The following is a 21827-nucleotide window of genomic DNA, read 5'->3' as shown; positions in this document are numbered from 1 at the left end:
AGTCGGCAACCAATTTTCCAATTTTCTACACACATCTCTCTCCGAAAGACTATTGTTCTATATATCTTTTTACTACATTTTTATTTTAACGCGTAATCTGCACAAGTGGAGTTGGCTTTGGAGGGTGGAGATCTACTCTCTTTTCTTTTTTTGTTATACCTGATATCCGGTTTATGGAAGTAGAGGGACGCTGAGAGAAGACTCTCGTTTTTGGATTTTATGAGATTCCCTGATGAAAAAGTTGTTCCCTATCTAGAGGATATGATGTTTAAGCAGCATGATTATGGTATGCTATATTGAGTATAGATATCAATGAAACACAATCAAAGTGTCCAACAATCTACAAGGAGCTGATGAATGGTGATATTAAAATGGTTTTGTGAAGTCTTGATGTGATGAACTTGGCGCTTGCCATATGGCATGTGCCTTTATAAGGTGATTTGAGACTCGTAGGCTGTTTATTTACTTGTAGACTAGCAGCTCTGCTATATATTCCATAGATTCGCTCTATAACAAGAATGATGCAGACCAATAATAATTCGCCAGTAGACTCCATTCCTCTTCTACAAACTGTATATGCAAACGAGTTTCACATCAAGATTATTCTCTGGTAAACTTCTCTGGAAAGGGAGTATGGTTGCCCATATCCCACTGAATTTCTGTGAAAATTCCGCTCGAGTCCTTTTTGAAATGTAAAAGCCACGAGGGAGGGCCATAGAGGAACAGGCCCTTGTGAATCCGCTCGTCAGCCGAAGGCAAGAAGACGAACGTATCGTCGCTGTAGTGTGACAGGACGTGCTCTTGCTCCAGCTTCCCGTTGATGTTGAATTTGAGGGCACCGTTTTCCTGAAATACGTCGAGATATATCGCTCGGGTCTTGTGCCAGTACTTGCCTAGGAGAAGTTCGTGTATGGGTTCTGGCGAGTTCGGCTTGCGGCCCTTTTCGAGAGCTTCTGAGATTCCTTGGTGAATTGTTCTCCATTTGGCGGCGGCTTGCTCTGCAAATTGAGTCATGTCGAGGGGGTGCTTCTCGTTTAGGACGGCTTGGAGGAGAGATTGGGCGACCCAGCAGGGGGTTTCTCCTTGGGAAATGGAGTTGGATAGGACGACTATGACGGATTGAGACTCCGGAACCAGTATGAAGCAGTGGTTGTAACCAGTGAGGGCGCCGCTGTGATAAAAGACTTGTTGGGGTTTCGAGCTGGTGCCTATCAGGGGCATGGCGTCAACGAGGCTGGGGTTGACACCTAACGTGCCGACTTGCGCTGGGGTCATGACTTTTACGAAGCCCATTGTATAAAGCTTGTCTGGTGTAGCGGTGCTGTTCATGAAGCTGCGGCCGGAGAAGACGGCGTCGAGAAGGGCGAGTGGTGTCTCGCCGTCCCGGAAGACTGAAAGGAGAGCGTTGCCCCAGGTGAGAAGGTCGCCGACGGTGCTGCGGATGCCGCCCGCAGCAGCCATGGCGCTGCCGTCGGCGAGGTCGAAACTGCCAACGCGTACTGCCGTCAAGTCGTCGAGGACCACATATGGCAGCGCCAGCGAGTCCCGGGGGATTTCAGACGCGATGGCTGAAGTATGTGAGAGCCGAAGTCGGTTCAGCACTCGGGCAGAGAGCACCTGGCCCCAGGACTGGTTTGTGACTCTCTCAATGACCTCGCCTGCCAGCGCATACATCCAGTTGTTGTATAGCCACTGTGATCTCACGGGATACATGGGTACTAAGTGATTACACAGCGAAACCGTAAAGTTCTTGGCTACCAAGGTTTGGCTGTCGGCGCCTAGCCAGAGGTTGTCGAGTTGAGCAAGTCCTGTACGGTGCGATAAGAGGTCGACGAGGGAGAGTTGACCGGCGAGGGATGGATCGTGCTCAAACGAGAGTTTGGGGATGTAGCTGTTCAGGGGCTCATCCCAGCTGAGTAGACCTTCATCAACCAACTGCGCAATCATCACGGCGGTAAAAGCCTTTGTGAGAGACGCGATGGGGTATATCGTGCTGGAGTCGGCTACCAGACGGCGCTCGACATCGGCAAAGCCAAGGTTAGTCTCTAGAACGATGTTTCCGTGGCTCATGACGCCGATGGACATGCCAGTCGTGCCGCCGATGTTCTTGAGGGCTTCAATCTCTGGCAGGGCGCGAACCAGTCTGTCCCGTAACCCTGAAAGGTTAGATTCTGGAGGTAAAAGAGGTATCTGCCGTGCGGCTGCGAGGAGCGGGAAGAGCGTGAGGGCGAGCATATCGGTAGCGTTGCCGTGATGAATAGGGCGAAACGGTGCTGTTATTAAAGTGAGATTGCTTGATCCAATTCCTGGTTCGGATTTCATAGAGTTTCCACAGTATTTGTATTAGGCAGAGAAGCAGAAACTCTTTGTCCTAATTTAAGGACATAAAGGTTCTGATCTATGCGAGTGTTGGCCGCATGCATATGTTTGTAGCAGTATACCAAAGGAGCAAGCACGGATGATTTCGACCAACAGCACTCCCATCTCCCTTGTCTTTCTCTTCACCAATTGGGGATTTTCCCTCACTCTGTAGAAACAAACCATCACTCTCATCTGTCATGGAACTCAAAATCCCGCTTCTTCTTTATGGAACCGCCTGGAAAGAGGAAAGGACGGCTCATCTTACAGAGACGGCTGTGTTGAAAGGCTTCACATGCATCGATACGGCCAACTACCCGACTACGTACGACGAGAAACTGACGGGCGATGGAATTGCGGCGGCCCTCAAGTCTGGTATCAAAAGAAGCGATCTTTTTGTACGTGCCTTTTCTTTCCCTTTTCTCCATATATCTGATTTTGCCAGATTGACTCATTCGCCATGCTTAGATCCAAACGAAATTCGCGCCAGTCTGGGCTCACCATCCGAAAAAGATCCCCTTCAATCCTCACCAGGACATTGAGGGCCAGATAACTGAGTCGGTACGACAGAGTCTTGAGCATCTTCAAGTCGATTACTTGGACTCCTTGCTGCTTCATGTACCATTTGAGGATGATAGAGACAATCTGATCGCCTGGAAAGTTCTCGAGACCTTTGTGCCACACACGATCCGTTCCCTCGGTGTTTCCAACTTCAAGTTGTTACAGCTTAAGGAGGTGTATGCCAACGCAACGGTTAAGCCTGTCATGGTGCAGAACCGCTTCTACAAAGAGACGGGCTTTGACTCTGACCTGCGAGAATTTTGCGTAGAGAGAGGCATAACGTACCAGGCATACTGGATGCTCAGGAACAACCCGGAGATTCTAGCATCAGACATCTTGAAGTCCGTAGCTGCAAAGCTTAACGTGGAGAAGGAGCTCGCCTTTTATGTCTTGATCTTGGGTTTAGGCGGGACTCAGATACTAGATGGTACGACAAACCCTGAGCGAATGGAACAGGACTTGAAGACGGTTGGCGAGGTGTTTGGTAATAGAGGGCGGTTGCGTGAGCTGCAAGGAGATATCAACGCGTTCCGCCAGCTTTTGTCGAAACTATCGACTGTAGCAGAGTAACCCGGCCAATTCCATTTACTTACTCATAGCAGATGCAAATTGTGCCACTATATTTGTAGGTAGATCTCAATAAGTAGTAGTGCGTAGAAGAATTGGCGATACCTAGTTCCCTTGTACAAATAATAGTTTCCCGTTCAAATAGACTTTGTATAATAGAATCGCGACTGAGGAGCGTGATACTGCTCGCTATGGAAATGCTTGCTTCGGAAAGCAACATCTAGTTCAAAAAATAGGCCAAAATACCCATCACGACACCATCTACGCCGATGACAGCACCAAACACACCCAGCCCAGTATCTAAGCTCTTCCAACAAAAGCCCGCCACGACTCCGCAGATGATGGATAAGATGAGGGATAACAACACAAACGCTGAGAAAATCAGTTTGTCGAGTTCCAGGCGAATTAATAACACATCTCTAGCGCGGAGAGTGCCAGGCGCCTCGACGAGGGCTGTAAAACGGCGATACGAGGTGACAAAATCGCACCCGGCTGGGAACTCTCTGGGATTGTTCAAAGCCTTTGTCAGAATGTGGCAGCGATATTCGGCTCCAATGTCAACGACGCAGGGAAGATCTTGAGAGATGACCTCGATTGGTACCTAGAAAGGAGCTACAAGTTAGCTTCTGTATGGTTCAAAACGCGAGGATGAAACACAAACTGGGCACATTGTTGCGTTATAAACTACCGGCGTTAGAAAGGGCACAACCTTTGTTAATTTGTCCGTCCACCATCCGCGAGAGGTCAAAAGAGACCTCTTGAGTTTGGGCATGACATCAATTGCCTTATCGGAAGATCGAAGTGGAATGTGATAGAGAAGGTAGTTGCCATGGCTGAACATCACTACACGGAGGTCGATCCATGTTATCTCGAACTGGTACCCCGTTTCAACATCCCATGACGAAGACATAGCGAAAATCGGGCATTTGGCGTTGGCCTTGAGACAATGGGTTTGTGTAGATGGGGTTAGAAGTAGATGGGGTTAGAAGTGGAATCTAATGATAGCAGGCTTAAGGAAACGCTGGTGCCGTCCGTTAAATGTTCCATGTTGTTAGGCTCCTGAGAGGAGGCTGAGAGTATCACTGGGGCATGGCAATGAATGACCGAGTGGCTCCTCCACGATCGGAGAACACAGCAAAGCATCATCAAAATTGGGATCTCAGCGATGTTCGGGGGCTGGTGAGCCACAGAGAATTGCAAACTTGATTCATCAATTGTTAGGAACGCAGCGACAGCCGGGAACTTCAAACCAATGAGATGCAGCAGGTAGTGGCGCAAGTTAGGAAGACATGCTGCAAGATAGAGCCATGCGACCAGCATATATACATATCATATATATCAGGTATGCGTATGTAGAATTGGGTACATCTATGTCAATTGTTAGGAATCGAAGGATGCTGACTTGTGCTTTGATAGTGATGGTTTCAGTACATGCTGCCACCAGCCTTCCACCTCTATTAGTGCGATTCCTAACAACATATGGATGCATGCATAGCACGCGCTAGAGGGGAGCCACGACGGGAGATGGGCGGATCTGGGGTTTCTAGTGGCCATGGACCCCTGTCTGTCAGGCTTGGGTATTTAGGAATGCATCCCCTGCCAGTCCCAGTCCAGCCTCATGATGCACCGCCTGTCTAGGTACACATGTTAGTTTGTAGTTGGTGTGCCTTGCCCTCGGCGCTGGTCGTTTGGTGGCAGATTCCTAAAACCACGATGCGGTTACTAACATGACGACCTCGAACGCCGGTACTGATTCCTAAGTTTTCTCGGGACGGCTCAATCTGAGGCACCTGCATGTAGGTGTGTATGTATGGTGACGAGCCCAATGAGTGGCGGGTTAGGCAGTCGGTGTAGAGTATATGATTCTCGCTCATCTCCCTATTCTAGGTTGCTCTTGAGTTCATTTTCAATGCAACTCACGTTTTCATTCTTACAAACTGCCTCTTGACCGGCCATCAACACACCATTTCTCGGGCGATATCACGCCGCCGCCGCCATGAGCTTAGAGCAGTTGGCTTCGTCCCAGCGCAAAGCCTTCGTCTTTATTGAAGACTCAACAGTGTGAGTGCCCCTCTTGCAGCATCTGCAGCTTTCTATTTCGCATTACGCTAACCATTACCAAGAGGATTTTTCAAGGCTCATTCGTGCGGTAACGGCCGCTTCATCCAGGGCGATCCAAGCGCCGACCTCGAGATCTGCTTCAGTCTCCACAAGAACAAGAACTCACTCATCGTCCATATCCATGACGACAACCTCTTACAATGGTTGCGTGCAATCTCCTCGCTGCGTGGCAGCCTTAGAAATAATTCCCCTGGTCCCTTCATCAGCATGGACCGTCTATTACCCCGTTACCCAGAAATGAGTGCCAAGTTCAACCAGGACAGAAGAGAGGGACACAGCTTCGATGCACTCGATTTGTTTGTCCGTCATTTCCTCCGCGAAGGCTCGGTATTTGCCACCTTCGGCTTTGAGCATCTCCAAAAAAGGCACATTCTTACAGAACTCCACTTCCATGACATTCAGAGTCAGAACAGCTCTATGTCCGAAGATCTTGACCTTCTAGACGAAGCCATCAGCGAAATTAACGAGCCCGATATCAAGGGGTCAATTCAGCCCTACCTCTTCAGGAATGAGCCCCCCCCGATCCCAGTTACAGGCTGCCATCGAAGAGCGCGATCCCGTTGCCGTGGACAAAGTGCTCGCCACATACCTAGCCTTCGTTGATACTAAGACTTTATACCTAGCCATGCACTACTATGAAGAGACCGTCTTCCGTCTTCTTCTCAAGCACGGCGCTCAGGTGGGCGGGGATGATATCTTCGCCAAGCTCTTATACAGTGCCGCAAAAGCTGGCCTCATGGACGCAGTTCAGCTGCTTCTAGCTTATGATGCCAACAAAGAGGGAGGAGATTCCTGCATCAGCACAACAGCCTTGAATGGTGCAGCTTCTGGCGGTCACCTCGAAATTATCCAATACCTCGTCGAGGAGAAAGGCGCAAACATCAATGGTAATGAGTACATGTGTCCGCTAGCTCGGGCCATCAAGTATCGCCACAAACACATTATCGACTATCTACTGGATGCCGGAGCGAATGTACTTAGTGATAAATATTTAGTACTTCTGCCTCGACTGGTGAGAACCAAGCAGATAGGGCTAGACGAGATTCTCGGACGCTTCAGAACCGGCATGAACGATGACGCTCGTGATCGTTTGTTTTTGACAGCAGTATCGAGGGGTCGCCTCGATATTGTCCGCTACCTAGTAGCGGCTGGTGCAAATGTCAATCCAGATACACGGCACTGCTCTCTGCTGAGCTGGTCGTACCCGCGAAGAGCTGTTTTTGTGCGTCAGAATGGTTTGGTCCGTTTTGGAAGAAGTATAGAAGAAGCTAAGAACTTTCCGTTGTGTGGCCGAGAACATTCTCCACCCCTGGCCGTAGCAGCATCGAACGGTTACCTTGAAATTGTCCGTTGCCTGGTAGAGGCCGGTGCGGATGTCAACCCATATACGCATCACAGAGGCGACTCGATTGCGAAAGATTCGAGGTGTATACGACCGCATTACTCGCCTCTAGCAGCAGCTGTATCGGAGGGCCATCTCGACATTGTCCGTTACCTGGTAGCGGCTGGTGCAAATGTCAATCCAGATACGCGGCACTGCAGAGCGGCTGAGGGCTCTTCAATATGTCACCGAGAGCATTCCTCGCCCCTGGCAGTAGCAGCATCAAAGGGCTACCTCGAGATTGTCCGCTGCCTTGTAGAGGCTGGTGCTTATGTTAACCCGTATAACTCGACTATGAAGTATGCGATTTGTACACGACCGCGTTACTCGCCCCTGGCAGCAGCTATAAAGTCGAATAAAAGTGAAGTGGCTCAGTTCTTATCCTCGATTGGAGCAGCCCTCTCCAAAAATGAGGGCAAGGGTTCTGTCTTGGATGATTCTGATGATTTATATCCTTCCATATTGTCCGGCAAGCCTCGTGACACATTTAAGCGTCGTGAAGCCATCGCCGGTATACGGGCCCGAGATCGCAGAACCATGGCGCGCAAGTTACTTGCAAAAGTTGCCAAATCATGCAAAAAATTGCTTGACGCAAGCGCCACACAGGACGCCTCTGCCGGAGTCATAGCATACGTGGACCAGCTCGGTACCAGCGCATCCATCTGGGAGAGAGGAACACGTGCGATTCGGGAAATCTACGAGGGCTATAAGCCGCGTAGCCTCTCGGATATCGTCAGCGCACTGCAAGTTGCAAATGCAATGCGGGCGGTCGTTAAAACTTCGGGATTAGGGTACTCGAAGAAAGAGTAAGTAGACTAGAACCCTTTCTTGATGTTAACCTGGCTGATAATGTAGATTTATTAATGACATCCCACGATGGGCTTCTCTTGTGAGTCCAGATGATCGACGCCTATTTTTCGAAATAGCGTCCTATCTCTGGGGAATTCCGGCCTCAACAGTCGCCTATGAATTGGCGGACAGTCTCGCGAGCCCTTTGATGTCCTTACAAGATATGGTCAAGCATCTCGTGAGGACACCCGGGCTTTTTGATCTTGGGTCTGGAAACTCTTATCGGCTGCAAACTCTACGACAACAATACTCTTTTGAAATGAGTCCTACTAATATATGCGAAAGAAACCCTACTTTGGCCGAGTGGCATCCATTACCCAAGCAAACAGTACAAGAAAGTCCACACACCGATGCCCCCAAGCCGCCGGACCCAGAGTGGGAAGAGCTAAGTATCTTGGCTCGTATCACCGTCTTAGTGGCAGGCGCCATATTCGGCGTAATCCTGCTCTATTTATGTCGTAAGTACTCCCGTATTTCGTCTACTTCTGTTTAGTCTAACACAGAGATAGTATCTCGATACGGCTTTTCGACACTATGCCTACCCATCCTGACTTCAGATGGCGGGGATGGTCGGGCTCCGGATCAGATAATTACTCGAAACACCGCCATCCTTGCCATATATGTCGGATTTACGTCTCCTGTGGACTTTGAGAGCTGCAAGAGCACCGACCATTTGGTGCCAGACTGTCTCCCGACAGAGACAGCTCAGGAGCCTATGGCAACCGCTCAGGCGCCCTACGAGGGTGATTATCCTATGATCGACCCCTCCGAGTAAGCTTCCAATTCCTATCATCTCTACATTCGTAATTAATAGTGTTAGTATTGTTGATTCTATCATGGACTGCTCGCCCAGTGTGTCGTCACATCTGACGGCTTCATCACCCGCCACTACCATTTCACCCTCCTCAGTGATTACAGCTACGCCTAGCTCGACTACCATGGGCACTTTGATGGACGGAGCGGTTTACTGCGAGCGTTGCGGTTCAAAATTTAAACTCGGAAAGAATGGCCGCAGGGGCCAGGCCAGCAATCTCCAGAAACACATGAAAATTCATCATCCCGACACCATAGCAAATTACCGCCGGGTAATATACAACTGCCGTTACGGATGTGGCACGAGGGACCCCAATAAATCGAATATCAAGGCTCATGAGAACAAACACTGCGCGAACAGGAAAGGGAAGCAGCCAAGATGCCATGGCAAGTGGAGACAGACCATTGCATGATGATCCTGAGCCGGCACCAAGACGCACTATTAGGAAGTTTTGAATAGATTTACAGCTAAGTTACGGCGAATGGCTAGACATGACGAACAGTTATGGCGGTGGTTTCATTTTCATTTCTTCTCTGGCGTTGCATGATTAGGGTCTTTTCTCGACTATTAAAGTTTATGAATCCTTTCTATTTGCGTATAGCTTGATGGCGCTTATGAAGCTCTCTACCTTATATATCTCATTCGATATTGTTTAACATAATCAACTCTGTCAAAATGTAAACTTCTCTCGCTCTACTTCAGCCGCAGAGTCACAATCCGTGCAAACTCCATCAAAAGCCGAGACAACTCCTCCACCCAAACAAACCGCTCCGCAGCCAACAGTCCGCATTTCCGCAAAGAACCCTCTTTACACCGAAATCATGCGTTCTCTCCTCCTCCTCTCTGCTTTGTCCGTCTATCCGTCTGTCGTTCTCAGAGGGAATGTTGCCTCATGAGGCAACTGCGGGTCCTTCCGAGTGCTGACAGCCGCTCTAACTAAATAAGGTAGAGAAAGAATGAGACTTAACTAGATACAGTAAAGACGCATCTCGGGATTTGCGGAGATCGTGATTGGAACAATTCAAGTTTGGACAACCTTAAACGAGAGGCAAAGCGAGTCCCCCCCTGAGGAAGAAAGTTGGATATAGAGGCTTAAAGCCGGTGGTGGGGATGGAGTGCATGTTGATGACTGGAGGGCTAGCCTTGTTGGGAATTATGGGCGAAGCTGTTGCTGTTGCATTGGATTGTGATTTTCATGTCTTTGTGGGTTTGCGTGTAAGTCGAAGAGTATAAGTATCGACGAGGTTTCGCGGATTCAAAGTCTTGTATACCCAGACAACACTGTACTTTATCACTCAATTCAAATAAGCTCTCAATCTTCTCCTACTCCAACATCGTTCACTTTATTTTCATCACCCTTTCGTAAAAAACACATACATCAAACAGCAACCATGCCCAGCTGGGACGGCGGCCTCATCCTCTCCTCCGAGTTCATCCTCAGCAAATACGGCGAATCCCTCGCCGGCAAGACAATCCTCATCACCGGCGTCGCCAACGACTCCATCGCCGGCGAACTCGCCGTCCAAATTAGCGCCTACAAGCCCTCCCTCGTCATCCTAACTGCCCGCTCCGAGTCCCGCGTCGAGCCCGTCGTCGCAAAGATCAAGTCCAAGAACCCCGACGTCTCCACTCGCTTCCTGAAGCTCGACCTCTCCGACCTCAAGGACGTCCGCAGAGCGGTCAAGGACCTCGACGACGTGCCAAAGATCGACCACTTCGTCGCCGTGGCCGGCGTCATGGTGCCCCCGTACGCGAAGACGGCGGACGGCCTCGAGTCGCAGTTTGGCGTCAACTACTTGGCCAACTTCTTGCTGGTCAAGGAGCTGCTGCCCAAGATCAGGGCTGCGGGGCCAAAGTCCTCCATTGTCATTTGCTCTAGCTCCGCTGTGCGAAGAGGCCAGGTCCACTTTGACGACATCAACTACAGCGTTCGTCTTCCATAGTATACGTGTTGAGAACGGCCCTGATTGCTGACATATTGCCCGTTCCACAGGACGGAGAAACATACGACCCTCTCGACGCATATGGCCAGTCAAACGCCGCCAGAACAATCTTTGCCCTGTTCCTAGGCGAGAAGCTTAAAGGAGAAGGCATCCGCGTCTTCAGCGTCGACCCCGGTGGTATGTATCCTGCCATGAATCCCCCAATGGAAACTTGGTGAACCATGGCTAACCAGTCGCCTTTCGATTCAACAGCGGTTCAAACAGGATTACAGCGCCACTTTGGCGGAGAGTTCCTTGCTCAGATTCAGGTACTGCGCAAGTCGACTGAACGTAAGCGTGCTCCCTCGTCCTCCTTTCTTAAACCGATAGTTGACTGAAGCAGCAATGCGCGATCTCGACGGCCGCCCCTATAACATGCCGAATTTCACAGGCACATCTGAGGGTGCGGCGACGCTCATCACGGGCATGATTGATCCCACCATTGAGGAGGCCCACGGTGCGTTCCTGCACCAGAATGCCCCTGCCGAGGATCATTTGACGTCGCACATCCTGAACCGAGATAACTGGACCAAGCTGTGGGAGCTCAGCGAGAAGCTCATCGGAGAGCCCTTTATCATCTAGGCTCCGTGTCCCACCTCCCCTCATGTACACTCCTTCAGAACGGCTTCGCGCTGGCCCGTCGATAGAAATCAAGAAAAAGCCCATATCTCACATCTTAATCAAAGAATCTTCAATGGACCCTCCTGTCTCTTTGCCCGCCAGTAATTTGTCGTCCTGATGATATCTGGGCACTCGTTCACTATCCACGGCCACTTGCGTATCATGGTGGCCGAGATTTCGTACGACGCGGGATCCCAGGCCTCCCCCCACACGACCATCCCAATCATGCCGTCTTTGTCCGACTCGCCAGATTGTAGAAACATGTGATGGCAAAACTCATCCTCATCTAGATTATGCAACCGCCTCAGCAGCGCGTCTCGCAACGAAGGCTGAGCGCAGACGTCAATCCAGGGGTGGTGGATGACCAGCTTCTGCAACGCGGTTGGCTGCAGGTTCGGCGGCAGATACTGCATCTCCTTGTCGTATGGAGCGCTACCGCCAGGCGCGGAAGGCAGAGCAAGCTGAGTACCGGCGCCGGTGTAGAAGGGCGAGATGACATCTTCGGCCATGACATCCATCCCGATGCCGATGACCGCAGCATTCACCCCCGCGGCCCGGATCACGTTGAACTGCATCACGGATAACAATAGCTGACTGTCCAGCGTGTGCTGTGCAACATGGCGAGTAACCAATTCATACAGCCGACGGAAAAAGATACCCCGTTCGGTCGTTGATAACTTACAAAAGAAGCGAAATATCTCGTCACGGTGCTTGGGAGAGCGGAACACGTCGGTGAAGCCTGTACCGTAGTAATTGCGGGTGGCAACAGTCAATTCCGAGCCAGACGCTTTCCAATCACCAAGAGACGACACCGGTTGCGTTTGTGCAAGACGCCATTGATAGCGCTTCCGATCCAGCGGCCGCCCGTCCAGCTGCGCGTCCTCTGTTCTCGGGTCTACATAAAAGACCCATTTGCTAACCTGATTCTTGTCCTGCTGTTGCTGCTTCTGCAACTCCTTCTTTCTCATGCCTTTTCATTCATCAGCTCTCGTGAACTAACGAGAAGAAAGCTAGGTAGATGGGCAGCTAGTTAATCGTCACTTACGACTCGCACGCTGGTTCAGTCGGTTCTGCAATCTCCGCCTGTTTGCCGCACTCAATGTCTCCGTACCCTCCGCCTCCTGGCTTGTAGTGTCTGACATGGCGTCTCGTAGACTCTTGATATTACACGCTATGCCTTGGACTGTGAAATGATGCTATCACGCCAACAACCACGAGCATCGTGAAAGCTGCCGAGGTGGTGATGATGCGGTAACGTTGGGTGGCGCGCATCGTTAGTTTAAGTCCGGGCCCGGGTCCCACCTAAATCCGCTCCGCAACTCTCCAGGATTCCGTAAATACGGAGCAGCTGCTGTACAATCTAGACATCCTGGCATTGTTACAGCACATCGTTACACTGTCTGTTGCATCCAGCTTTGAGTCTGATCTCAGCTATACCGATGTATATGCATTTACGCTGCCTCACACAGTGCACGACCGTACTGTTCCGTACATTTGGCCTTGTTTGTTGCTGTTAAACCTCATACTTTCACGGCAACACTATCCAACTGCTGGCAAAACGACATACGCTCTTGTTTTCCATCCGCTCGCCTTCTCAAAGTAGACAGAGCATCGCTACGCTATGATTCGTTTATTGTACAGGTGCCCGCAATATTCCACAACAGGAAATTTTGCACTCGTGAGGGGGTGGGTATGTAGTAGATGCTGGGTGCTAGTGACATAACTCGTGTACCCAAAGGAAAATGAATAACAGATATCGCTCATGTGCCCTCACCAGAGGACGATAAAAGGGAAAAGGAAATATGAAATCACTCCAAGGAATCACACAAAAAGGAAAAGAACACAAAATGTTGAAGAAGAAGAAAAAAGAAAAGGAAAAAAGAGAGCAAAAAGAAAAACAGATCAGAGCGCTTATTCCATCCGTGCAGACTTTTTCGCTCTTCTTATGTAAATCATTCCCTGTGTACCATCAATGGTTCCTGTCCCGTTTCCGTTCCCATTCCCGTTCCCATTTCCATTCCCAGCTGTCCGTTCTCCGGTTGTACCGGGGCCAGATCCGACTCCGGCTCCGGCTCCAGTCCCGGCCCCGGCGGATCCTCCTCGTATTGGCTTTTTATCTTCGTCGTTAGCATCGTTATTCGTTTCCATGGCCGCTCGGGTACCCGCCGGAACGATGACGCTCAGCACGCAGTCGTCCAGGTGCTCATAAAAGTCCTGCGGTGCGGCAAAGCGGTTGTTGCAAATCGAGCAGATGGCGCTAGCCCCTGAATTAGCAGAAAGTGTAATGAGCCGGCCACCTCTGTTGGTGGTATGACTATGCAGAGGCGCCTGTTCGACCTGGTGAGCTGCAGCAAGGTGGCGCTTAAACACATCGGCTCGATTGAATGCTTTTGCATAGGCTGAGCCGACCCCCGGGCAAAACGGGCAAACCATGGTTCCTCGGTAATGTGTCAACGCGTGTCGGTTTTTGTCGTATTTGCGAGCAAAGCCCTTGGTGTGATATTCGCATGATTCAATGGGGCACTTCTCAGGCCTCTCCTCCTGGTGCGTGAGCATATGAGCGGCCAGGTCTTTGAACACGCGCCCGCAATCGGGGAACGGGCATCTGCTACGGTTCTCGGGTGCTGGCGGTGTCGGTATAGGCCTCGATAGGTGGTGTGGGATCGGCGGCTGGGACGATGGTGGCGGCAGTGACAGCGGAGGTGGTGGCGGCGGCGGCGCTAACCGGCCGACCGGGCTCCTCGAGACCATTTCCCATGGCACCTGATCTTCCATGATACTTGGAGATACTGTCATCGAGCTGACAGATGATACTGACAAGTGTGAGCTGACGATTGGGATAGGCGGCGGTAGCTCCATCACCGGTGCCGGCGGTATAGCTGCCAGAGGTACCGTTCTGGTAGGGTGCTTCACGTCTTCTTCCTCTTCGCCATCACTCGACATGTCATTGTCCACATCACCGCCCACCTCCGCCACAGATTGCCTAACTTCGCGCATCCAGTCTTTCAGCAACGACATGGGCGGCCAATCCCCGCTGGCCTTGCCTCCGCGGTGGGGGTTGAAGTGAGCTCGTCGAAGATGAGCCGCTGCATTATAATAGGCGCCATAATGCTTCTGCATAACGCAAGCTTTGCAGCTCGAAAGGGGAATGGCAGGTTGTGGGGATGCTGGGCTTTGTCCTCCAGGCTCGCAACAAACCCATCGTTTTACTAGCGCTGCGTGTTTAGCATCTGTATGGCGTCTCAGTTCGTGCTCGCCCCGAAATCCTTCGGGATATTCATTACACTTGCGGCAAAACACACGCCGGAGAGGTGGTCTTTGGTAGGCAGGCTTGAATCTCATGGGAGTCAAGTGGTTCCCGAAGATTGGGCTCGAATTGTTGGTGGTCTCCCCCGCAACCGTGTGCCTCCTGGCACGTCCGACGTGTTCTGGGACCGGTTGGCTCAAGGAAGACGAAACCCCTCCGCGATTGATGTTAGCATCGTCCAATGCCTCTGGACGCGGTCCAAGTAGTATTTCTCTGTGGGAGGGTGCGGGAGGAAATGCAGAGCTCCCCACGGATGACCACCGTGGCTCACGTGCCGAGATGGACTGAGGAGTTGACAGCTGAGAATCAATGATGGGAACAACGTTTGGCCGTCCGGGCCGGATGAAGCCATTGAACCCAAACATATCTTTAGTTCCGCTTCCTAAACTCATGAGGAAATCTGCACTGGAGCGAATATTTCGGGCCTGCCACGTATCCATGCGCATGATGCGGCGCGTGAGCTCATATACGGGAACGTCCTCCTGTGGAACATCGCTGGGAGAGCCATCCGTCAACATCGGCCCACTCGTGATGAACAAGTGGACCAAGGCCTTGTATACGCTGTCTATGGTGTTCTGCGGACTGTCTCTGAGTGGACTTTGATGTCGAAACGCCGGATAAGGTAGCAACGATATTGAAGCGAGGTCCATGAGCAAGGTGCGAATTATGCTGAAGATACACAAAGAGTAAAAAACGGCCAGCCATTCCTTCGAGTGAAGAGGAGAACTTCTCAGAGAAATGGTCTCAAAGGACTGCAAGAATGATACCATGGCCTGTTCGACAAGCCGGCTGTGCTCTCCGGTAAAATCCAGGCGGTCTGATGGGGGCTGATATCCGAAGCTGGGATCCAACTGAAGGACCGGTTTGGGATGGAAAAGGCAGTAAAAAGCAGTTTCGCGGAGCAGCACCTTTGCATGGTATAAAACTGGGTACTGTGACTCCTCGGCCTCGCGGGAGGGCGATATATATCCGGTATATCTCAGGAGATCGAGCGGGCTAGCTGATGTCTCCTGGCAATTCCAGCTAGCAGCCAGGGCGCAGAGAATAGGTGGAGGGCGGCTGACCATATCCTGGGTGAGCTGCTGGGTCTCGTGATGCCCATCGTATCTTCTATGAGATTGTTGCTGTCCGGACCACCAAAAGGCATCCCTATAGTCCATACATGTTCTGACATGTTCACCAATATGCGCTGGAAAAACACACGTTCTCTGCAGATAATCGTTCACATTTTGTCGTCGTGTGGGGGACGTGGAAGATGTGGGTGTTTGAATTTGTCCGTGTGAGAAAGAAGAGCCTAGCCGGCGTTGTTAGAGAAATGCGTTGGAGCTTTCCGGTTTTGCAAAGGCCGAAACGAGGAAAACAAGACAACCATAACAACATGAAGGTGCAAATCGAGGCCATACGAAGAAAGGAAAACAGAAGAGAAGAGTAAACCAAATCGTTTATACCTGGCAGTAAATAGTCGGTAAAAGTGCTGAGGGAACTGCGGAAGCACCCAATGACGGCCCAATGGTCCTCGGAACTTATCAATGGTAGGTTTGAGCAGGCTGAGCACGGCTGATTTCTATCGCACTGGATTCCCAGACAAGAGACGAAATAGATGTTAGTCCACGACAGGAACGGCCCCCAGAGTTTGGGAGAAGAATGAAGAAGAAGAACGGTATCCCACCTCCTTCTTTGTCACTTTACAGCGGAGGCATGGCCGCTGGTCGTGAAAGAGACGAAGCTCTCCGATAGACTCGAGACGAGGCAAGCTGCCGACCCTGCTCCTCTTCAATGGCGGGAGGAGGGGCTCGACATCGGCGTCGACGGCACTCCTCGGGGCGGCGGAGCGGCTGGAGTATGCGTAGGTTATGAGCGAGTCTCGCCGTTCGGTCGACGGCGTCGGGATTCTGAGAGGAGGGAGCTTGGAGGACAGGGCGGGGCGTGGAAGGTGCATGAGAGGCGACGGGCCCAACGGTTCAGAGGCATTGGACAGATACGGACCGTGTCCAGAGGCGAGAACCGACGACGAGGACAGCGACGAACTGGCGGCAGAGAGCTCCGAGTCTCTCTTTGCGTGAGAGGCATGCATTCGGGCGTGGCTGCTCCGATCAAGCTCGGTGAGAAAACCGTAAACGTAGTGGATGCACCGGTCGTCCCAGCACTTTAGAGAGGGAAGCGGATAAGCGCTGGACACAACTTCGCTGCCGCACTCCCGCTGGGCCCGGAGGACAGGGTCGTGGAGCTCCAGATGCTTGTCCAGCCAAGAGCCGAACCCTGGCGGCGCCGATCGCGAAGAGCCTCTCAGGGGCTCGACAGCATCCACGTCTATTTCGCGGGAGCAAAGAGAAGGAGAGAAAAGGTCAGCGTCTGGGCAAGGCGAACTAACAACAGGTCCCGGCCTTGGTTGTTTTTGGGCCTGACGATGTATGGAGTACAAGGCAGATGTAGCATGGAGTAGCAGCAGTATATTTTGACAAATGGATTGGGGGCTTGCATGAGGCGGGTTGGTGGCGGCGGCGGCGGGCTGCGTGGAGAACGGGAGATGGGCAGCTAGCTAATCAAGTAGCGGTAGGAGGGTCTGGTCTCAGCTTACTATCTCGAACACAAGCAGCTTCGAGGCATTCGCAACGGTGCTGAATCGCGCGAGCCTCTTCAATGTCGGACATGAAGGGGGTTACGCGCGACGCCAGGCCTGATAAGCATTTGCGAGTCAGCACACGGGCTCCGTTGCCGGACCGGAAAACGAATGACGGCTCGTATGTATGTGTAAGTATGTGAGGGCATGTACGGAGCGCTACCACTAATATGTACGGTATCTGTCTGGTCTGGTCTGGTCTGGCCTGGTCTTGTCCGTCTGCCTGTCTAGTACAAAACAAGCGTGGATGCAGCATATATGCATGTATGTACGGAGTAATAAGGTCAGGTAAGGAAAGGCAGGGCAGGGCAGGGCAAGGCAAGGCAAGGCAAGGCAAAGGTAGGGGAGCAAAAAAGCGTGTGTATGTGTGGTGTGTGTGTGTGTCAATCGAGGCCGGGCTCAAATGTGGACAAGGCTGTATCAGGACAGGACAGGGGTTTGACAGGCAAGGAAGAAAAAAGAGAGCAATTGAGGGGGAGCCTATGATGCAAATACGCAATACGCACACACATACAGGGCATCAGCCCGTACATGTACACACATGCGCACATGGGGGTGAGAGCGGGAGGGCCAGGCGAGACAAGCCAGAGACTGAGAGACAGAGGCAGATAGGGCGGACCGAAAGTGAGAAACATGGAGACATACCGTGGTGATCAACGACGTCTTGGAGGACGCGCAGTTTGTGGCGCAGCATCTCGAGCTCTTCCGGTAGGTTGAGGCCATGGTGGAAGACGTGTCGAAGGTGCATGCCGGCCCGTTGGTCGACGACCGAGTCGGTGTCGAGAAGCCCAGACATGGCGACTCGCGGTTATTGCTTTTAAATGGCCTCTTGCGTTGTCGTTGCTTTTGCCCGTCTTCATGGCCAGGTTCGTCGGCATCGAGGTCTCAGGACATGCTGTCGGCGCCGAGACTGCCGTTGTCCTGGCACGCGCCCCGGGATCGGGGCTGCTGTGAAGGAGAGCGAGACCGGTGAGCGGGCAAGCAAGTAGCGAGCTGAGGAGGGGAGAAGAAAGAGAGGGCGTGGGAAAATCTCGTGGGGGATGGGAAGCGTCCCGGGCTGTCTTTTTGCTTCCGCTTGGAGATGGCTTCGTGAAGGCCTTTTGGCGGACCTTGTGTTTCTCTCTTGCGTCTTGCGTCTTGCTTCTTGTCTCTTCGGGTGTTTCTCTCGTGCGTATCAATACCTCCCCCTTTCACTTGTTCTCGCTGGCGTTGTTGCGATCTCGATCTCTTTTCTTGCAACCAGACTGGTTTCTTCTCTCACTCTTCCTCTCTCTCTTTTTTTTTTTGTCTTCCCTTCCCCCTGCCCGCCTACTGTCGGTCTCGTCTCCGAACAGCTTTTCTCACTTGCATTTTGTCTCCTTTCGAAATACACACCCGCCTGCCACCCCCTTCGCCTCCCCTGCATTATCCATTGGGGCCATTTCGCGGGAATTGCGGGCTGGGGTGTTTTATCAATAGGGCGGTGCGAGTGGGCTTTGCTGGAGGTGGGTGCGACTCCATGGCTGGAAACGCAACGGTTTTTTCTCTGCTTCTTTTCGCTTCTCTTGCCATGGTCGCACACGGGGACTCGTACACGCTACAAGGTGCGTGGGGCACAGCCTTGCAGGCAGGGCATCCGATTAGGCGCCGCCTTGGTACTCCATACATGAAGCGTACGACGGCCACGGGCCTGGGCGCACGCAATCTGCGGGTAGCGGTACAGACGCGGGTACGGCAGCGAGAGCGCACAGGCAGCACCTGGGCAGGCGAGATAGGTAGTCGGTACTTGGGGACGCACACCCACTTCTGCAGACCGAGAGGGCTCCATAATCCAGGTATTATTCGAGCTGGACGGCCTGGACGGCATGTCTCACGCGGGGTGTGGGAGTGAGGGTGGATGCGGGTGCGGGTGAGCGTTGAGCGTTGAGCGTTGGACGTTGAGTGTTAAACGGCCCAGGTGTGGCGCACTGTGTTTGACCCCAGAGGGGCCGGCTGTTGCACCGTGTCTGAGACCTCGGAAGAGTGCCATGTGGCCCCATCCCCGCACTGTATGAGCCGCCGTGTGCTACGAGTACCTGAGCAGCACTCGACGAGCATGTACTGTTACTCCGTACAAGTACGAGTGCAAAACCACATCAGGCAGGGCGAATGGACCAGCTGTGGGCTCGACTTTAGTTCCATGTACTCATAGCGTGTCTGCTCCGACTTGGTTAGAGCGGTGGTGCTCGTGCTCTTGGCGCCACCTTTGCAGAGCAGATGCCGGCAAGACCCTGCGATGGCATCTCTTCCAGAAGACACGGAACAGGCCTCCGTTCGCAAGGTACCACTACTAATCCCTTAGTAACTGCGTGGGTACTCTATGGTAAGAACTGGGCCTATCGCGATGCCTGTCTTCTTATGTTAGCACTCGTACTGACGCACTCGGCGAGGTGTCCTGAACAAGTATAACCAAGATGTAAGCATATACTGCAAGAATCCAGATCCAGCAAATAGCCTCACGTTCGGAAGGGGGAACAAGGCAAGGGAAAAAAAAAAGAAGCACGCACACGAGCCGTCTCGGAATACATCCGACGACACTAAAAATGACCAGACAGCAAAATAAGTTCGAGCAAGGCCAAGCCCACCAAGGCAGGGAGAAGGGAAAAAAAAGGTGGCCGGTGCACAAGCTCCCGACAACCACCCCAAGCCAAAAGGGAAAAAGAAGTCACCAGTTCAGTTGTCTGGGTAGTCTAGTCTGGGCTGCTGCTATCAAATTGCTCGTCCATACATACAGACATCCATACCTTACGATAACTGCTCCTGTTCGAGTATATGCTCCCCCCCCCATCTCGATACCGCCGCAGCGAATGAAACCGCCCTGTCTGGCTGTAAGTTGGAGGGCCCGGCATGGAAGGTAGCATCATCGACGCATCTCGTGCGGCAGAGAGTGGGAGGCAAGTGTCGGCCGAGTCGATGGCTTGCGACTTTTGTGCGCATACGTGCGGTCTTGTCAGAGTCAGATGGATGTCATGTCAGTTGTTAGTTAGCCCTCAGACCAGCACCAGCACCAGCACCAGCACCAATGCAGCACTCCACCGCATTTGCATTGACTGATTCAACTGTCGCTAAACTCTATCACCACAGACAAAATTGCATTCTGGGTACTCGCCAGGCTAGTTTCCTCGCGGTATCACGGAGAGGGAAAGGTCTGGAGCTGCTAGTGGCCCCCAAGACAGCACCGCTAACCGGCACCTGGTCCAACTCCAACCGGCGATATCTCATCTTCCCGCGCTCTCACTCACTCATTCTCTCTTCTTCTCGTCGCATCTGCATTTTCTGCTTGCCATCCTCCACACACCCCTGCCTGGTGGTACGCGTACTAGTACATTCTAAGTGTGGTGCGTGCTGTGCTTCTGCCCAGGGCTTGTTTTAATCACCGCCTCGCCTCACCTGTCACCCGCTACGCTACGACCTGACTGACAACCTCCATGCACGCCCTGCTCACTCTCATGTTCCATCCCATTCATCCAGTCCCGCTCGCCCAGCTGCTTGTGCTTGTGCTGCTGCTTGTACTCGTACGGTAGCCACCCATCCCGTCCAATCTGGCCACTCAGCCGGCCAGCATTCACTCACGTCCTCACTCACGCACGCACGCACGCACACGCACCCCAATCCGCATCAAGTCTGTCCGTGCAAGTCAAGTTAGCTGCACCGGGGGGCTTCGGTACATGTGCGTACGAGCACGGAGTACCTGTCGGTAGGTACTAGGTATTGTGACGACACCTCCAACCAACAAACGAACATCTCTGCCGCTCAATGGCAAGGCAATTGTCTCAAGTGTTCGCTAAACAAACTCCCAACGGCCTCAAGTTACCGCCTATTTGCCTCCTAGGCCTAGGTACGAGTACAAGTGCTCTGCCGACCTGCGCGCAGTACCGGAGACACTTGTACCGAGCGGCGGAACGCACTACGGCCCAGATACCTGGAGTCCAGGTACTCTTACACAGGCAACAGGACACAGGACACAGGACACAGGATCCCCCCCCCGTCAACCAAAACAAGGAGCCGCCTCCGCCATTCTCGAACATCACGTCGTGTAGCGCAGTTTAGTCCGCGGCACATTTCCAAGCCAGACAAGCCGCATCCACGCACACACGCGCATCCACTCGCACGCACACAGCGCACACGCCTTGTACCGGTACTTGCACGTCCCCCAAGACAACGCCGACTCGTCCCGTTCCTTTTTCGCCACAGCAGGCCCCTACCTCCCTTCTCCATCGTTTCCCCATTGGGCTAGCTCCAACGCTCAGGCCAAAACCCTTCACCACGCTAAAACACTTGTGCCGGGCCTACTCCACCCCCAAACAGGAAATTCCAGCCCAAGAGCCTAGCAAATTAAAATAAACAAGGGCAAAAAAGAGACCGGCGAGAGAGAGCGTGCTTGTGTGACTGTGAGTGTGGATGAGAGAGTGAGAAAAACAGAGACAGAGAGAGAATTAAAAGGCCACACAGCAAGCTTGTTATACCATGCCATGCCATGCTATGCCAGCGCTGCGTCAGACAAAGACAGACAACTCTCAAGCCACTCGCCCGCCGCTGGTTGGCTGAGATGGATGGAAATGCCAAAAAGCACTTGAACGGACACACACAGACACAGACACTCACTCACACACCATTTGACGCCCATC

General features: G+C 52.3%; 7 protein-coding genes across 7 annotated transcripts; 3 read left to right on the top strand and 4 right to left on the bottom strand.

Annotated features, from left to right (window-relative positions):
• Positions 1-600: 600 nt before the first annotated feature.
• Positions 601-2235, bottom strand: T069G_05204 (beta-lactamase domain-containing protein; the record flags this gene model as incomplete). Its single annotated transcript, XM_056172414.1, has 1 exon — positions 601-2235. The coding sequence occupies one exon, from the start codon at positions 2233-2235 to the stop codon at positions 601-603; it is 1635 nt and encodes a 544-aa protein (XP_056029272.1).
• A 323-nt stretch (positions 2236-2558) lies between these two features.
• Positions 2559-3489, top strand: T069G_05203 (aldo/keto reductase family domain-containing protein; the record flags this gene model as incomplete). The annotated part of the gene is made up of 2 exons (XM_056172413.1): positions 2559-2756; positions 2827-3489. 2 exons carry the CDS (start codon positions 2559-2561, stop codon positions 3487-3489), a joined length of 861 nt encoding a protein of 286 aa, XP_056029271.1.
• A 217-nt stretch (positions 3490-3706) lies between these two features.
• T069G_05202 (uncharacterized protein) lies at positions 3707-4396 on the bottom strand (the record flags this gene model as incomplete). The annotated part of the gene is made up of 2 exons (XM_056172412.1): positions 3707-4087; positions 4148-4396. The coding sequence occupies 2 exons, from the start codon at positions 4394-4396 to the stop codon at positions 3707-3709; spliced, it is 630 nt and encodes a 209-aa protein (XP_056029270.1).
• Positions 4397-5482: 1086 nt separating this feature from the next.
• On the top strand, positions 5483-8612 carry T069G_05201 (ankyrin repeats (3 copies) domain-containing protein; the record flags this gene model as incomplete). Its single annotated transcript, XM_056172411.1, has 5 exons — positions 5483-5547; positions 5610-5934; positions 6050-7794; positions 7844-8295; positions 8347-8612. 5 exons carry the CDS (start codon positions 5483-5485, stop codon positions 8610-8612), a joined length of 2853 nt encoding a protein of 950 aa, XP_056029269.1.
• Positions 8613-10042: 1430 nt separating this feature from the next.
• On the top strand, positions 10043-11215 carry T069G_05200 (short chain dehydrogenase domain-containing protein; the record flags this gene model as incomplete). The annotated part of the gene is made up of 4 exons (XM_056172410.1): positions 10043-10579; positions 10645-10771; positions 10847-10902; positions 10964-11215. 4 exons carry the CDS (start codon positions 10043-10045, stop codon positions 11213-11215), a joined length of 972 nt encoding a protein of 323 aa, XP_056029268.1.
• A 98-nt stretch (positions 11216-11313) lies between these two features.
• Positions 11314-12396, bottom strand: T069G_05199 (uncharacterized protein; the record flags this gene model as incomplete). Its single annotated transcript, XM_056172409.1, has 2 exons — positions 11314-12224; positions 12300-12396. The coding sequence occupies 2 exons, from the start codon at positions 12394-12396 to the stop codon at positions 11314-11316; spliced, it is 1008 nt and encodes a 335-aa protein (XP_056029267.1).
• A 769-nt stretch (positions 12397-13165) lies between these two features.
• On the bottom strand, positions 13166-17977 carry T069G_05198 (uncharacterized protein; the record flags this gene model as incomplete). The annotated part of the gene is made up of 6 exons (XM_056172408.1): positions 13166-15710; positions 15765-15855; positions 16010-16133; positions 16231-16913; positions 17140-17238; positions 17827-17977. 6 exons carry the CDS (start codon positions 17975-17977, stop codon positions 13166-13168), a joined length of 3693 nt encoding a protein of 1230 aa, XP_056029266.1.
• Positions 17978-21827: the final 3850 nt, after the last annotated feature.

Source organism: Trichoderma breve, chromosome 3, assembly GCF_028502605.1.
Source record: "Trichoderma breve strain T069 chromosome 3, whole genome shotgun sequence".
Classification (NCBI taxonomy): domain Eukaryota; kingdom Fungi; phylum Ascomycota; class Sordariomycetes; order Hypocreales; family Hypocreaceae; genus Trichoderma; species Trichoderma breve.
Note: the sequence above shows the minus strand (reverse complement) of the source record. Positions and strands in the feature narration are given on the sequence as shown.